The sequence below is a fragment of the Gouania willdenowi genome, chromosome 19 (genome assembly GCF_900634775.1).
Source record: "Gouania willdenowi chromosome 19, fGouWil2.1, whole genome shotgun sequence".
Taxonomy (NCBI): domain Eukaryota; kingdom Metazoa; phylum Chordata; class Actinopteri; order Blenniiformes; family Gobiesocidae; genus Gouania; species Gouania willdenowi.
Genome location: NC_041062.1, coordinates 2,882,543 through 2,900,143, shown reverse-complemented (window position 1 = coordinate 2,900,143; position 17,601 = coordinate 2,882,543). Strand labels below are relative to the sequence as shown.

Below are 17,601 nucleotides of genomic sequence, written 5' to 3'. Positions count from 1 at the left end.
AAAACGTGACACATAGATGACTTATCCTGCATCATTCCCACTGGACACCATCTTAAACACTCTCCAAGAGAATTACCACACAAGAAGCAAACAAGTTACTTCACTCAAAAGCGCCTTCAGTCTGAAAAGAACATACAAACACTAATTTTCCATGAGTCACTAGTGTCTGTAGCCCGTTTCTAAAAGGGTGACTGAAAACCTGCCTGAACACAACACAGCAGATGGCTCCTATCATTACTGTACTGACTAATGGCTCCACCACAAAACGTACATTCATCCCAGGTTTAGGGCCTGCATAATGTCTCTCTTTAATTATGTGGTTGCCATATTGACTAGCCACAACCCAATATATGATTGATTTATTTCACACGTAATGATACATGGCTAGACAACTGTACACATTATATCAAACTAACAAAAATAAAGAAATACATAGTTGAAACGCAAGAAGCGTAAATGGCATTTTTAACATATGAAAGTTACACTGTAAAAATGTGGATCTTACAATTGTCGTACAACCAGACATTATTATTATTAATATACTGTACATTTCCCTTCATTAAGACCATCAAAAGATGGATGCTTAATCCCTTCTTGAATTCTGCTGCAAATAGATGTCTAATCATCCTTATGACAGCAGTTTATGGCATGAACATGAAAACCAAGAGCAAGGAGGTCATATCAAATTTCAGTCTAAAAGCAAATATCTGGCTACTGATCTGAATCAAATAACACATTGTCAACACATTTTTTTTTTTTTTTTTTACCCATACAGATCTTTGCATTAGAATACTTTTTGTGTTTGCAACATTTTTACCTTTTTCTGATGCTGGCATTTCATAATCAAAATCGTAAATTCAGATGCCGAGTAGCTGGCTTTTACAAAATACATAATACACTCTCAGAACACAAAAGATTGTAATGATTGTTACTGAAACAACAGACAAAGGTTTGTCAAACAGAGATCTGCGTTTACTGTTTCACAACCTGAACGGACTTCATGTCACAAAGCCAATTTAAAGATTCACAATGAGTGTTGCAATTCAGCCCTTATGTTTCTGAGAAGTAGCCAAACTGAAAGCGTGTCAGTAACAAACCTCCACCGTCACCGCCCCTGATTATTCACAAAGAAACAAAGTGTACCAGCGTATACATCCACCCCAAAATATGTCTGCATTGGAGTCTGCAATGATACATATTTAGATGAAAATATATTTATATAATTTGTGGATTTTTCACAGTAGTTTGTACTGCACTGTACCTTTTTGTCCATCTATTGATGCCTACATAAATTTCACCTTGAGGGAGTCTACTGAGTCACGTGAGAGAGTGTGTCTCTTGTTTCTTGAGGATGAAAAGTTGTCTCTTGGATTTTGTTCCGTGATATCTCTCATCTTCTTTGTGGCAGGTGCACCACATGTCGTTCAACTCAGCTGACCAACAACAATTTGGGGGCTGATTACTCTGAAAGGCTAGGTTTGTTTTGTTTTTTTCCTATGAGAACACAGCTTGTAGAAACTGCAAAAACATTTGCTTTGGCACAGATTTACATTTTAGTAATGTCCATTCCTTCATCTTCATCGCTATGATCATTACAGCAAACATAAGTGGGCCATTGTGGTAATCCTTGGCTCAGTACACTGTCACAAATAGTCTATGTGTCCGTGTATTGCCGAGTCGTCAGTCCATCCTTTTCTGGTGTAATGTCAATGCACTCCAGTGTCTGATTATTCCACAAATAAACCCATCGTCAAATCTCCTCTCTGTATCCATTTTTGCTCACTCTCGTTGCGTTCTCACTTTTGCTTTAGATCTGAGTCTCTTGGACGTTTTCTTTTGAGTTCCCCTTGAAGAGAAGAGGCTCCATTTGGGGATTCTGGTTTTGGCCCATGAAACCTTTGATTGAGCCATGTAAGCCCATGGTGGGCATCGGGAGAGACATTGGCATGGGTGGAGACATGGAGTTGGTACCATTTCCTGATGTGTTCAGCAAATTAGACGTAGAGATTGGGATTGGCGTACAGGAGATTGGGATGTCGTGGCCTTGTAGGTTTTTGTTATTGAGCATGCCTCCTGGTCCTAATCCATCAGAGCCAATACTAAGACCCATCACATTGTTGTTGAAATGATGCGACTTGTAGTAATGGTTGAGTGTATCCGTACGGCCGATGTTGGGGAGGTTGACTATTTCAGGATGATGTATTCTTATCGTTCCTTCCCCACCAGTGCCAGAATTCATTGTTGAACCACCTGAGATGCCACTACCGGCTCCAGCTCCAATCTCGTCTTCGACATTGACAATTTCAATAGCTCTGGCTGGACCATGGTGCTTGTGCAGCTGGTGTTGTTTGCGGAGTTTGTAGAAGACTACCAACATTACAGCCGCCATAAAAGTAATGGCAACAAAGCAACCGATGATGATCTTAGTTGTTTTCATTACGTCGTCCAGGCCCGGTATGTTAGTCACATCCATTATTGACACAGTCACAGAATTTTCAGTTACTTTGTTAGCTCTTGGAGAAAGAGAGGACAGAGAAGACAGAGAAGGCGATATCGTAATGCCGTCTAACCCTCGCTGAACAGTAGGATTAGGTAAATCTATGAAGGTCTCATTAATGTACTGTCTTGCAGAGTTCTCTTCCTCTCCTCTCACGGTCTCTACTGTTTCCACAGTGACAGTGGTGAAATAGCTATAGCTGTTGCTGGGGTCTGTTGCAGACACATTGAGTACGGCGGTTGCGGTGGTGTTTCCAGCCGAGTTGGTAACCATGCAAGTATACTGCCCAGTGTCCTGAACCGTCACATTAGTGAAGTTGAGCGTTCCGTCGTGAAGCACCGAGATCCGAACTCTGTAGGATCCGTGGGTCATCAGAGTACCGTTGGGAGTGAACCAGTTCACAGACGTCATTGAAGTTCCAGTGCGACATTTTAGCTCTGCAGCCATGCCTTCTGTGACATTGAGGTCAGTAGGAGGCTCAACAATCACTGGAGCATAGCAGGTAAAGTGGCTCTGGTCTAATTCTCCTATGTATTTGCCCTTTAGGCCTGGTGGAGCATGGCAGCGAGCACAACATGTAGTGTTGCTGGGAACCGTCTCTTTAAGCCACCAGCTGAGCCACAGGACATCACAGTTGCACACCCATGGGTTGTGGTTCAGGTGTACTCTCTCCAACTGATGCAAAGGGGTGAAAAGGTCATGGGGCAGGGAATGTAGAGAGTTATGAGAGAGGTTAAGCTCTTCCAAGCTTTTGAGATCATCAAAAGCATTTCGTTCAATGACTGACACTCGAGAATGCATTAACCACAGCTTACGAAGTGACACTAGGCCCTGGAAAGATCCCGGTCGCACTATTCCTAGCTGGTTTCCTGACAGCTCCAACTCCTCAAGCCGCACTAATGGGGTGAGATTCGGAATATCCTTCAAGCCACACATGCCAAGATTCAAGAAGCGCAAGTTTACCAGACCTTCAAAGGCAGCCTCTGAGATGAAATCCAGCTTCCTGAGTTCCCCTAGATCAAGGCGCCGTAGGGAGGGAACTCTGTGAAAGGCAAAAGCTGGCAACGTCTCGATCGGGTTGTTCCGTAGCCATAGTTCCCTTAGTTTGCTGAGGTACTCAAAGGCTTGGGATGGTACCACCGTCAGACGGTTGTCAAAAAGCTCCAATGTGTTGAGGTTGGGGAGACCATTGAAAGCGCCCACCTCGATCTGCCGGATGTGATTCTTGGAAAGTTGTAGAATTTCCAAATGCCTCAGATGCTTAAATGTGTCGGACTTAATCACCTGGTGTGGAAACAAGACATATGAAGGTAAAACGCAACAGCATAGGAAGAAAATAAGCTTGAAATATGGTTCTACAGTTTGATGTGTTCATATTTACATTTACCTGAATAGTGTTCTCTTGGAGATTGAGGTATCTTGTGTTCTCCGAAATACTGTCCGGGATTTGATCTAAACTCTTCCTCGTGCAGATGACACGGCTTGCCTGGTTGGAGCAGGTACAGAGGGTGGGGCAGGGGGGTGCTGCCTCTGTCAGCTGTAGTCCATGGTTGTGAAACCACAACAGAAGCTGGACCAACCAGAGGAGGGGTAAAGGGGTACAGGGGCTGGTCACCATGACAACACGCATGGCAACTGAGTCATGACCCACCCCTATTGCTATGATGTTAATAAATCACCTCCAAAGAATGGAAGTTAAGTGCTTATCTTGGCGCTCATATTTAACACTGTTACTCTGCTTTTCTGCTAAATGTAAAAACAAAAATAGCCAAAAGCGTAATAATTTATTAAAAAGCTGTATTTATCTTTAATGAATTCCTATTTTACTTTGCTCATTATTAGACTATCACCACCTGTTTTTCAATTCGTAATTTAAGGGAACAAAATATTTTGCCTTCCCATGACAATAAGTTGAAGAGAAATAACTTCTGGGGGGATGACTTGCTTGAAAAGATGATGTTAAGACGACGACTGTGGCTTCTCACTGCAGGGGAAATAAGACAGAGAGAAAGAAAGAAAGGAGGTCAAGTAAGTACACCGTGTTGCAACTTTAGGAACAAATTATTAACATAGCAAATGAATGCGAACATTCAAAGGGCATCATTTTAATCTCAGAGTCTTATAGTGTCCTGGCTGTGTGTGTGATCGGCAGGGTTGGACTTCCATGTCTAAAGAGGTGTCTCTCAGATTGTGGCCTGTAGTGTAACTGGTGAGTCAGCTGCCATTTTCTTCTTAGGTTGAACTTAGCATCGGGGTCACAGTCTGAAAATGGCCACAAAACGTCTGAAACCTTAAGCTGGATCACAAGTGCTGCAGCAGAGCCATTAAGGATGACATTCTTATAATCTCCTCTATTATATCAGAAAGTTTATAGTCTAATATGCAAGATAAGAAGTGGAATTCTGCATTTAAACTCATGCTAAGTTGTTCAATGCAGTTATAACTGCTGGAGTAATTCATCAAGTGCTAAGGTTAATGCAGAGATTCTCACCATCCATCATGAAGCTGCAGCACAGGCCTTACAAATGAGATAACAAATGATGCCCGCATGCAGTAATTTAGCGATTAAATTATGAGGGAATGATCATTGACTCTCTGACACTTTACTGCAATGACCATGCTGTGTACAATACACAAGGCTACAACAGACAGACAAGAGCTTGACCGCATGCAGAAGATGATAAACTAGATGTGCAAATGACAATTTGTCATTTTCATCATTGTCATTTTTTTTTATTGCATTTAAATCAGAAAGCAAGTGTTCAGCATTGCTTAAACCAGAGGTCGGCAACTTTTATCACAGTGGGGCCACAAAAATGTTTGTTTGATCAGAGGGCCACATGATCAAATTCATGTCAGCATTTAGAATAATGATCGATCTGAGCATTAATACAGGAAAGAACAAAGAGTAATTATTGTAATTTTGCATGTTTTTCTGTCATTCTGTGTATGTTTGTTGTTGTCTTGCTCATTCTGAGGAATTTTGTGAATTTCTGTTGTCCTTTTGTGTATTTTTCCTGTAAAATATATGTTTTTTAGAGTCATTTTTGTGTATTTGCGTTGTCAATTTGCTTGTTTGTTAGTACTGTGGGTTTGCAGAGTTATTTTTCGTGTTTTTCTTGTCTTTTGGTGTACTTTTGTGGTCATTTTCTATAATTTTGCAGTAATTTTGTATATTACTGTTGTCATTTTGATCATTTTTGTAGTAATTTTGTCTGTTTTTGGAGTTTTTCTGTGTTTTTCTCTTGTCTTATATTGTATTTTCTTGCAATGTTGTATTTATTTGTGTTTTTTAATGTATTCTTGCTCTTGTTTTGTGTATTTTTCTGTCATTTTGTACATTTACTTTGGGGGCCGCATAAAATTAGACCGAGGGCCGAATGCGGCCCCCGGGCCGCCAGATGCCTATGTCTGACTTAAACTTTGACCTCAATGGATTAAGTACACATTTATCCCGGCTAAGGATGTTTAGTCTAAAATGACCAAAAGAACAAAGTGTGTGTTGTTTCCTTCAGCACATTAAGCTGTCACTCCAACCGTTCAGTGGCCACCAGCCAATTAGAAAGCTAGAAAAAACATCCTTTCACGCGTTCATCACGTGTGAATTGCCAACATCTGCATTTTGTTTCCATTCAAATCCATAAATTGATTTGTCTCAATCCCTGACTTCATGATCAACAGATAATTTCTAATCAGGCACCACGGCTGTCCTCAGCATCTCCTCTCCTATGCGGCGGCGACAATGCACGCTCTCCTAGAAACACGGTTGCTGTGGCAACCTGCTCACTCACCATCTTGTGTGTGTGTGTGTGTTTTTTTTTTTAACTGTCCAGCGCTCTATTCCACATTACTGTGTTTAGCTAAGCTTGATGAACAATTGCTGCGTAGAATCCATAAGAAGCACCTCAGCGGTTTGAATCAATGCAGCATTTGATTTAAAAGTTTAAAAGTTCATTCTCATGGCGGCAGTCGTTATTACTGCTACTATGTTGAGGCAGAAATAAATTCTGTTGGAAAATATGGATTCACCAGGGTAAAGAAAAACACATGAGGAATCAGACTGTTGAACTCTGGGCTTCAATATTACAGGAAAAGGCAGCACGTCTGCTGTGAATCTCTACACCTACAAAGTGTGAGGACGAGGTCAACATTAGTATTTATTAAAAACATGCTTGTGAAAACTCTTCTAATAAGAGAGCTCATAAGGGAATGTCTGCTAAAAATAGATGTTTTTCTGATGATAGTCTGTACATCCTACATCAGTCTCTCACCCTCACAAACACAAATCTCCCACCATCTTAACTGCAGCTCTGACAGATTATTAACACTTTATTCATTTTCAATTAGAAAATAAAATGTATTTTAAGAATATGAGTAGAACATGTAATATTAGCGTGCATATTGCATCTTTATTGGCATTCTTTTGGGGATCTTTGTACAGATTTTCCCACTGCCAGGCATTTTAATTAATTGAATTGAATGAGTAAAAGAGTGTTAATGTTTTTACAATTCTGATTCAGCATCATAATGACAGCATGGCTTATTATTCATCCGGTCAAAAAATTATTCAGACCCTGCAATCTTAGTTTTTAACACAATTTTTTAAAACTTTTCGCTGTGAAAATTAGGAAACATTTAAGTAGCATCAAGTAAAGTAAAGTGATGGTTTTCTTCTTAAAGTTCTGCCGCCACTACATGTTTTTAAGCCATATGAAAGTAATGGTGGGGGCCAAATCCGGCCCTTTGGATTATCCAATTTGGCCCACAGGAGAACGTAAAAACTACAGAGAAAACATAATCATTGTGTAAATGAAACTCAACACTCCTTGCGCTTATATTGCATGATTATTACATAATATTTCCCTTAATTAAGTAAAAATTGGTCACAAAATCTAGGGAATTTAAAGTGAAGACCCTGTTGGGACTGATATTTGTCACTGATGGCTTGGATATTGCCAGTTTCTTTCCTATTTTGTATTTCAAGTATATGTAGAAGTGCAAACTAGGGCACAATAATGTTGAAATTACTCATTTTACCGCATAAAATCTATGGTCCGCTTGAGATCAAACTGCTCCATATTTGGCCCCTGGACTAAAATGAGTTTGACACCCCTGCCATAGCACCAACTGTAGAAGTGTTGTACACTTGTGTTTCTTTTTTTGCCCCATTAAAGGTGAAGAGCTTTTTTTGTTTCAGACCAAAGCCAAAGGCACCTGTCAGCAACAAGCTGTTCATTGCACATTCTTCGGTTGAGAAAGGTGCATTTAGGGAATTGAGCTACATTCCCCCCCTACATTAGGTGGAGAAACTCATTGTCCTGAGACAACCAGTCATTGTAAAATCATACACAGGGGAGAAGTTGTTACTTAAAACTTAAAAGTAGGGATTTAAAATGAGGATTGGAACACGGGGTTTATAACCAGCTAGTGGGCCGAAAAGGTGTTTATAGAAATTGAGTGTTTTAGCAAAGCATGTATCGCAATAATCTGTAATTATACAACAGGTTTTGTTCATTTCAGACACCAGTGACAATCATTGTAGCTCCGCCTCTGATCTTTCATCATACTTTTGACAATACGTACATTTTTCTTCCATATTTGCATTTAAACAAATGGAAAAGTGTGGCATTAATTTGTGCGGTTCCTCTGGGATCAAATTGAGCGCTCGGTGGACACCTGGCCTGAAATGAGCTTCCTCTGCAAGACAGGATGCCAGTTGAGTTGACCTACACATCTCCACCCCATGAGAATGACAAATATCTTGTCACATGATGTACATGGGTTTTATGCAACTAGTTACTCCAGTGTGAGTGCATTCATATTCAGCAGGTAGGCTAAATGTGAATACCGTGGGCGACCGTGGCTCAGGTGGTAGAGGGTCGTCTTCTGATCGAGAGGCTGGGGGTTCGATCCCAGTACCTGACTATGTGTCGAAGTGTCCTTGGGCAAGACACTGAACCCTAAGTTGCTCCCAGTGGTCGACTAGCGCCTTGCATGGCAGTCCTGTCCCACTGGTGTGTGAATGAGAGAGTGATTGGGTGAATGAGCTGATATGTAAAGCGCTTTGAGACTGCTTCAGTGGTGATAAAGCTCTATATAAAATCAAGTCCATTTACCATTTACAGAAACATAGCCTTCCCTTAGGCTTGAGTTCCTGCTATATGGAGATGTGTGTAACATGAATCATGATCGTAAGTTCCCTGTGGGTTTAGTAGAGCTTTTTTTTTAACCACCCATTTTAAATGAGTGTGTTTCTCTTCCGTGATCTTAGCAGTTTTCCCTCATCATGTCAGGAGCAGATTGCAGCCATGTAGATATCGATTATTCGATCAGGCCCGAGAGAGCGCTCAGTTGTGAAAAGACAAATTAGCTGCAAGCTGCTGACCAATTGCTACAAACCAATCGCATCATTGAAAATGCTCGATTGTTTCAATGTCATGCTCCCCACAACAGAGTCATTAAGGTTTATGAAGAGGTACAAAAAAAAAAAGAAGAAGTAGTGAGGTGTCGTTTTCAATAAAAGGGCCGGGGGATTGTGTACCTGCACAAGGCCCAATTAAACCCATTGCATCCACAGATGGTGTGGATGAACAACAAAGCAGCACAGGTGCAGCCAAAGCCAACATCATGCACCGTAACTATGACAACACCGGATTGATTCAGGACGTGGGAATGAGGCTGGGATGAGAACCAGCAGCTCACCAGTTATGGTGACGTCCAAATTCCAGGATTTGTCCAAATATCCCACTATTGCTGATAAAATAATAAAATAAAATAATAAATAAATACATTCTATCATGTCCCTGCTACCAAGTTGCAGAAAACTAAAGCCAGGCTTGCTGCATTGCCTCTCACCTCTATAGTCTTTGCATCCTCCCCCCCCCTCCTCCCTCATCATCATATAGCCCCAATGCCCCCCATGCATGTTGCGTCCCTACAGTCGCATCCATGCACAGAATGGCCTTATTCATCTATGCAGCTGCGCTCACTACGGCGCACCTTCTCGGGGACGCAATTGAAATTCTGAATAGGCCTAATTCTGCACATGCTGCATTACAAAATGGCTTGCATCCATCCTCTGTGCCGGGTAAAGATAACAAGACTGCACCCAACAAAATCCCATTAATGCTGGGATTTTTTTTTTTTTTTTTTTTTTTTTTGGGGGGGGGGGGGGGGGGCACACAAGGACGCGTAAAATACACACAAGTAATAAGATTTAATCTGTATATGACAGATTTTATTCCAGTGGCATCATCAACACTAATGTTCGTGATGCATCCTGATCATCTAGTATCATCCAGCATCAGAATGCGTTCATATTAGGTAACAAATGAAATAATTGCGCCTCCATTTCATCCTCTTCTACCTGTGCAGCGCGCAATAAAAACCAACACGTACCTTGATGGTTCTCGATGTTTTCCCCTTTGGATCGACGTTTTTTCCCCACCTTGAATATATGTCTCTCTTCTCCTCTGCCGCTAAATTGATTTTGCCCGTTCCCAAGGCTGTGAGCTGGCTCTTGTTCTCCTCGGATAGATCCGCAGCGCCAACGCAACGCGGGGGGCTACGGTTACTGATGAACACAATCCACCCTCACAGACAGCCCAAAGACACAGTGCTGGTGAAAAGGATGGAGAAACGGTGCAGGCGTTAAGGATGCAGGTCGAGCGCATTGATGCGTCTTCTCATCGTTGGAGCAGCGACGGCGCCCGCTGGGCAGAGCAGTTTGCGTCCAGCATAGGAGGATCTTTACGCACATTCCGTATGTTCCAGCCTCACTGCTACCAGTGCACACGCCTATTGACTCAAACCTGTGCAGTGTCACCGAAATAAAACACTTTCAGTTCACTCTGTAAATTCCCAAGGATGAAAATATAGAACATAAGTGCACAATAAACAGCTGTAGTGTTATATGTTTTTAATGACTCAGCAGTATAATTAGTGTGTGTTTGATCAATAAATTGGGTTTAATGCATTTTTGCTCGATTTACTATTTTATTCATAATGGCTAATCAAAGGTTTTTGTGTGTTTTTGAAGTATTTTGTGTATTTTTTCTTTCGTTTTGTGTATTTTTCTTTCGGTTGTTATTAATTTGTGTATTTGTCGTTTTGTGTATTTTTCTCTCATTTGGTGTGTTTTTTTTTTGTTTTTTTTTTTAGTGTTTTTGTTGTAGTTTTGTGTGTTTGTTGGGTATGTTTTTTATATATTTTTTAACATGTTTTGTGCCTTTTTTTATATCTTGTTTTGTGCATTGTTGTTGTTGTTTAGTGTATTTTTGTTATTTTGTGTAATATGAGTCATTTAGGGTGTATGTTAGGAATCTAGATGACCTTTTATCATGCTAACTTCCAGGATTAAATCAGTGTGTGCTGGACTATGAAACTCGCTAACGTTTTACGGAGCTAAATCACCATGGTAACTTAGGCTGAACGACTAGCCTGCAGGTTTTCCTCTGGTTAGGATCTTAGAGAGTGCTAAAGTCCCGCCTCCTGACCAATCAGATCTCTTAGAAAGCGAGCTGTCCAATAAAAGGTGATGTGTGAACCCGTCACATTTAGACATCGATACAATCCTTTCATTTACCGATGACATTGTTTTGGAAACAGAGATTTTTATCTGATGGACTGATAAAAGTAAAATCAATAGAAATTAGTCAGCTGATAAATCATTGATTCATTCATTTATTCATGTATTCTGTGGCGATGCAAAGAGCCTCAGTCCTGTAAATAATATCAAATATAAATATATTCCACTTTATGATTTAGGCTGATCTGTATCAACGCAGCATCAGAGACACAGACAAGGTAAAAAAGTGAAACTGATTCTCCGTTTATAATCTCACTAATTTAAATATTATTAACACTCATCAATTCCTGCATTAATTACTTTCTGCTTTCATTGTAGCAACACCGTTGTATTATACATTTTAATTCTTCATATTTTTAAAGAATTATTCCTCATTTGTGATGTTCTACAGGTCGTCTGTGTGATTGGTCTGACGCTGTAATATCCACCTGCGTCACTAGAGCGCGCCGGTTGAGCAGACTGAAATCAACTTGTTGTGATCGACCTTCGTAAAAGAGCTTCTGTCTGACGAACAATGTTTGGTTACGTGAAGCCTGCTAACGGAGATTAATCCAGGATATAATTATCTAGATTGGTAGCTTAGGCCCTTAGTGTATTTTTGTATGTATTGTTCTGGTATTTTTCTAGTTATTTTTATTTTTTCTCACTTTGTTTTTTAAGTCTTTTTTTTTTTTCATTTACTTGGTGGGCCACACAATTTTAGACCAAGGGCCGCATGTGGCTCTCAGACCGCCAGTTGCCAATATTTGGCCAACAATCACGTGCCTGTCTATCAAATATTAAATATTTGCTTTGCGTAAATGTCTTCACTAATGAGTCTTAAATAGTTGTGAGGGCCTGCCAGAGCATCTCCTCTATTGACAGTCAGATAAGGGTGAACCGTACCCATTTATTTGTGCACAGTTTTTGAGGATCTGCCAAACCTAAACCACTAATTAGTGGGTTTTCACCGCCTCTATGGGATTGGTTTGGTTTAAAGCACTGATTTATCACAATTTAGACATTTTTTAAAGCCTACAGATAAAATTCCATGTAGGTGTGTGTCAAACATACGGTATGCGGGCCATATTCAGCCCACCAGAGAAGCCAGCCCGGCCACTTGATGTGACTTTTAATTTGACCCCAGGGGTATTTACCTCCAGAAGATGTTTTTCAAAAAATTGTTGACAAAGTTTTTCGTGTCAGACACTGTTTTTTTTTTTTGAACGCCTAAATAACTCTCTAGCGCCACCATCAGGCCAAACTTTTGAATTAGAATTAATTTGTCTTGAATAGTTTTCATCCAAATCTTCTCAAATCCACTGATGACATTAATGACCAGTAGAGTATGAACCCTATGGGTTATGGTGATGACATGACCTTTCCTGCAGCGCCACCATCAGGTCAAACTTTCAGTTTTACACTTAGTTTATCTGGAAAATCTTTCATCCGAATCTTCTCAAATCAACTCAAAAGTATCAACTCTGCACCTGCAGGTGTGGTGATGTACGGCTCACACATGGGTCACATGTTTTACACCGCTAAAATAGCTTGGGGTCAAATTGACCCCAGAAGAACACCGAATCGTGCAATATCTGTTGAGTGCATTGAAAAATATCATCATAATAATGTCATGCTTAATTGTACCCATTAAATTAGGAAAATATATTCAAATATGAAGAAAAAAACATGAAAGAAAAACATTAAATGGGGTCAAAATGACCCCAAGGATAATAGAAGATTTTTTTTCTTAAAGATTTTTAGCATTTTCAGAAATCCTTTGGTGTACTGTTCTGATTTATCACAATTTAGATATTTTTCCAAAGCCTGCAAATAAATGTGCATGTAGGAGTGTGTCAGACATACGGTATGCAAGCCAAATTCAGCCCACCAGAGAAGTCAATCCGGCCCCTTGACGTGACTTTAAAAAGCATAAAGTTTGAGGAAAGGAAATTACCAACAAAATATGAGTAAATAATAATAATCAATCAATGATTATTGCATTAATTATGACCAAAGGTTGCCATATATTATATTAATTACAGAGGTCTACATTAAAAACATATTATTTACCTGTTAATAGCTTTTCGAACCCTTTGTAAAGTCAATGGATTTGTTTAGTTTTAATGGCTCAATGGTTTTAATTATTTTATTCTTTTTTTAAAAAAAAAAATGTCAACAACTGCAGAAATCCTTTTGTGTATCAAGAAAGTTTGAAATAATACAAAGTTGGAACTAAACGTATCGTTATTCACCAGAGACATTATGATTATTATTTTCAACTGGCCCATCAGTGATTTAACTCTCTTAACAATATGATTTGACGTCTTTCTGTGAAGTGTTGTGTCCACTGAGTCCAGTTTATCCCCCTGCCGCTGCATCTTTTAATCAGTTGATTGCACAGAATGCCAGCGAGTTATTAACCAATAAAGAAAGCTTTCGACAGTTAATAGGATGCCAGTCTTTGCTAAGTGGCTTTTATTGATCTTTGTCATCCGTGTGTCCACACGTGCAGATGATCTAAAAGTCCTCTATTTCACTATCGCACTGGGCTGGAACAATGATAACTGCCCTTCTCTTTGCTACTGGTTAAAAAAAAAAGCCTCACATCAAGTCTGGCTCGAGAGAAACTGACTTTTATACGGTTAGAAAGAAATCTTCTGAGTTTGATAACATCTGGAGGATGTTTTTATATTTGTTAGAAAAGGTGATATTGAAGAGGCTCTGGAGATGTGCGGTGATTATGAAGGAACCACATTTATTATGAGGAATGTACTTTGAATTCTGCTCAATAATGTTTATCTATACCAGGGGTAGGAAACGTATCACAGCGGAGCCACAAAAATGTGTTTGATTGGATAATGAGTGATCTGAGCATTAATACAGGAAAGAACAGAGTTTTTATAGTAATTTTGTGTGTTTTTCTGTCATTTTGTGTGTGTTTGTTGTTGTCTTGCTCATTGTGAGTCATAATGTGTATTTGTGTGTGTCATTTTGCATTTTTTGGAGTAATTTTTGTGTATGTGTGTTGTCGTTTTGCTTGTTTGTTAGTACTACTGTGGGTTTGCAGAGTTATTTTTCATGTTTTTCTTTTCTTTTGGAGTACTTTGGTTGTCATTTTCTGTAATTTTGTATATTTTTCTGAGTAATTTTGTGTATTACTGTTGTTGTTTTGTTCATTTTCTGTGTTTTTCCTCTTGTCTTTTACAGTATTTTCCGGCAATGTTGTAATTCTTTGTATTTTTTAATGTATTCCTGCTCTTGTTTTGTGTGTTTTTCTGTTATTTGTACATTTACTTTGGGGGCCGCATAAAATTTATTTTAAAATGATTTTTTTTTTTTTTTTTTTTTTAAAGAACTGGAGCACCTGGAGAATTTAGCACCCATAATAAAAAAAAAATTGTAGATAAAATGTCGAGAAAAAAAAAGTGTAAATGCTCAATAAAAAATAGAGCAGCTTTGAGTTTAACATTTTAAAGAAATTGAAAACGTTAGTGTCTTTTTACACAGTGACGTCATCATAGAAGGTCCTAAAAATAACGAGCTCATTTTTAAAATGTAAGGAGTAGAAAATACAGTGTTTTGTTTTTGTTTTAAAAAGAAGGGAGTAAAAGTTAAGTCGGCAAAAAAATAAATAAATACTCAAATAAAGTACAGATACCAGAAAAAACTACAGTAACAAAGTACTTCATTACTTGTCACCTCTGGGTGCTGTTCAATTTTGTCTGCATATTGTAATGCAGTGGTTCCCAATCTTTATATTTTTATATATCATGTGTACCCCTTTTCATATAATAAGTACCTTCTCCATAATTTCATATGCTTTTTTCATATGTGGAACAGTAGTCGCTGCTAAACCCCTAACTGTGTCTCAAACATTGGTTTCCTAACTGTCCCGTTTGGAGCTGACTTTTATACAAAATGTGGAATAACAAGGGAGGGAGGAAACAGAACTTTTTCATCTGTGTCCCTCTGAATGAGGCTAAAGGAATGTATATCACTGGAGCAAAACCATTAGAAAATGCATTTTTCATAAAACTGCCCCAATAAATCTTTCCAAGTACCCCTTGCAGAGTGCTCCTGTACCCCAAGGGGTTCACATACCGCTGTTTAGGAACCCCTGTTGAAATGTATGTTCAATATATAAGCGAATAAAACAATAAATAAATGTATTTCAACAGTGGCCGAGCAGACGAGAGCTTTGGATCAGTGCTGACCACTAAATATATCTTTGCTCCGCCTGTGCCAACACTAAAGGTCAGAGGACAGAGAGGGCCAGTGATGCTTCAGAAAGACCCCCAAGATATATACTCGGTCTCTCCTCTTCATCCTTCTCATCCCCCCCTTCTGTGAATGCTGTAGTGAGCATTGTTCACAACCACTAGCTTTTGCTGAAAGCTGCACAGCAATGAGGTCTCTGTGCCTTTTCCCTCCCTCTTCCTCTCCCCTCCCCCTCATCTGGCTCTCTCCCTCTCACCCACCCATCCCTCTCTCTCTCTCTCTCTCTATTAAATTTCTAGTCACACAGTGGTGCAGAGGATATTCCTACTTTCCCTCTTCCCTCATTCCATCCTCACTCATGTTTAAATCTTAGTCCACATCCAGTGTTTCATCCGACCCTGGCTGCCTTTCAGTGCTTTTCTGCCACTCTCTGCACATCCTTTTGCCTCCTTTCAACCCCCTCACCATTTAAAATGCTTCCATGCCACCCATGCCAAACATATTCTGTGCCCTTTCCCTCCCCCCCCCCCCCCCCCCCCCCCCCCTTCACTTCATGTCCTCACTGTCATTGCACATTGAGTCTGATATCCCCCTTATGTGTGTGTATGTACACGTGTGCGTGTCAGGCACCCTTGAGCATGTTTCTTGTGTGTGTGTGTGTATGTGTGTGTGTGTGTGTGTGTGTGTGTGTGTGTGTGTGTGCAGCAAATGAACAAATACTCATTGCTGTATTGCTTGTGTCATCAGCACAGGGAGGCTCTGGGTGTAGAAATACAGCAGAGAAAGCTTTATAATCCCCTACCTTTCAGAGGACAAGTGGCACGGCATTTCCAAAACAACCCCCAAACCCCCATAAACTCTTAATGCTGTGTTCGTTTGCCACAGGGGAGGAGAAAGGGAGGGCGATGGAGGATTTTGGCAGCAACAATGCCAGAGAACCCAGACATATGTGGCCTGCTGATAGCACAAGAGAGATGCAGCTCATACTGTGTGGAAGCTTTGGAGAGCACCGATACACATCCATCACTTTGTGCGTCTGTCCTTTCAGGAACTGCAGGAATCTTCACTTTGTGACCGACTGCAGGAAGTTCAAAGTGAGGGATTCAGCGTGTGGCACTTCCTTTAGTTGGTGAGATTTGGGTGAAAGAGCTGCAACGGATGGTTTACGGGCCCCTGAGCATCCAATGGGACTGTCAACAAACGTGTCTTTGGTGGATATTTTTAGAAACGCGTCTTGTAAAAAGTTGGGTTAGTGTTTATTGCCATCTGTGCAGGACAATAGGAAAGATACAAGGGAGAGTTCAACTTATTAATGGTGACATTACTCTGTGTGTGTGTGTGTGTGTGTGTGTGTGTGTGTGTGTGTGTGTGTGTGTGTGTGTGTGTGTGTGTGTGTGTGTGTGTGTGTGTGTGTGTGTGTGTGTTATGGGGTTATGAGACAGAGAGGAAGAGGGGAAAAATAGAGAGAAAAATCCTAGTGTCACAGTATCTTAGCAACTGCCTCAATCTCCTTGGAGACGAGAAGTGACATCATTTCCTGTCTGTAAAGAACTCACTTTTTGGTTTGTATGTTTGAACAAACGATTTGGTGGAGGGTGTGTATGTGTGTGTGTGTGTGTGTGTGTGTGTGTGTGTGTGTGTGTGTGTGCGTGTGTGTGTGTGTGTGTGTGTGTTATTGCTTTATTGTTGATTTGTAATTTTAAAAAGTGGGTCAATCTCTTCTTCAGGCATCACCGCTTAAGTTGAATAACAGGGAAAAACTCTATAGCTTTTAATTCTCTTTTCATTTATTTATTTTATAAGTTTGGAATTTTTTTTGTGTAAATATGAATTAACTTGAGATGTTTTATGAAATCAATATAATGTGAAACCTCATTGTCCATCAAAATAAGTGATCATAAGGTATGTTTGCATTGGTTTTATTGAAATTCTACTTGTTTCTTTAAGGCTAAGATGATTGTGATTGTGTTTGCACAGCCCTACTGGGCAGTAACTGATGTAAACACAGAACATACACTGTCCTCGGCTGCCATCTTGTGGAAAAAAAGAGAAATGCATCCATGTGTTCTCTAAAAGTGAAATTAATTGATTAAACCAACAGGATGTACAAACATCATCCTAGATGCAAAAATCTAGAAAAGATCATGAGAACAGAAAATAGGTTTTCTTTAAAAATATTCCATCCATGTTACACAGTGACTATGCCAGATCTGTAAGAATAATCACATTTAGCTGGACATTGTCAGGCCTTACTGTAATAAGACATCAGCATACACACATATATATATATATATATATATATACAATGTCTCAGAGG

The 17,601-nt window shown here is 39.8% G+C and overlaps 1 protein-coding gene across 1 annotated transcript; it reads right to left on the bottom strand.

The window, feature by feature from the left end:
- Positions 1 to 344: 344 nt before the first annotated feature.
- lrrc4bb (leucine rich repeat containing 4Bb) lies at positions 345 to 10,289 on the bottom strand. The gene is made up of 3 exons (XM_028476546.1): positions 9,896 to 10,289; positions 3,885 to 4,481; positions 345 to 3,781 (listed from the first exon to the last, which is right to left on the bottom strand). The coding sequence occupies exons 2-3, from the start codon at positions 4,125 to 4,127 to the stop codon at positions 1,808 to 1,810; spliced, it is 2,217 nt and encodes a 738-aa protein (XP_028332347.1). The 5' UTR covers positions 4,128 to 4,481; positions 9,896 to 10,289; the 3' UTR covers positions 345 to 1,807.
- Between the last annotated feature and the right edge of the window lie 7,312 nt (positions 10,290 to 17,601).

Coding starts and splice junctions, on each gene's coding strand:
- lrrc4bb (XM_028476546.1), bottom strand. CDS start 4,127: ATGCGTGTTGTCATGGTGACCAGCCCCTGTACCCCTTTACCCCTCCTC. Junction 3,782..3,884: donor TCCAAGAGAACACTATTCAG/GTAAATGTAAAT, acceptor TTTCCACACCAG/GTGATTAAGTCCGACACATT.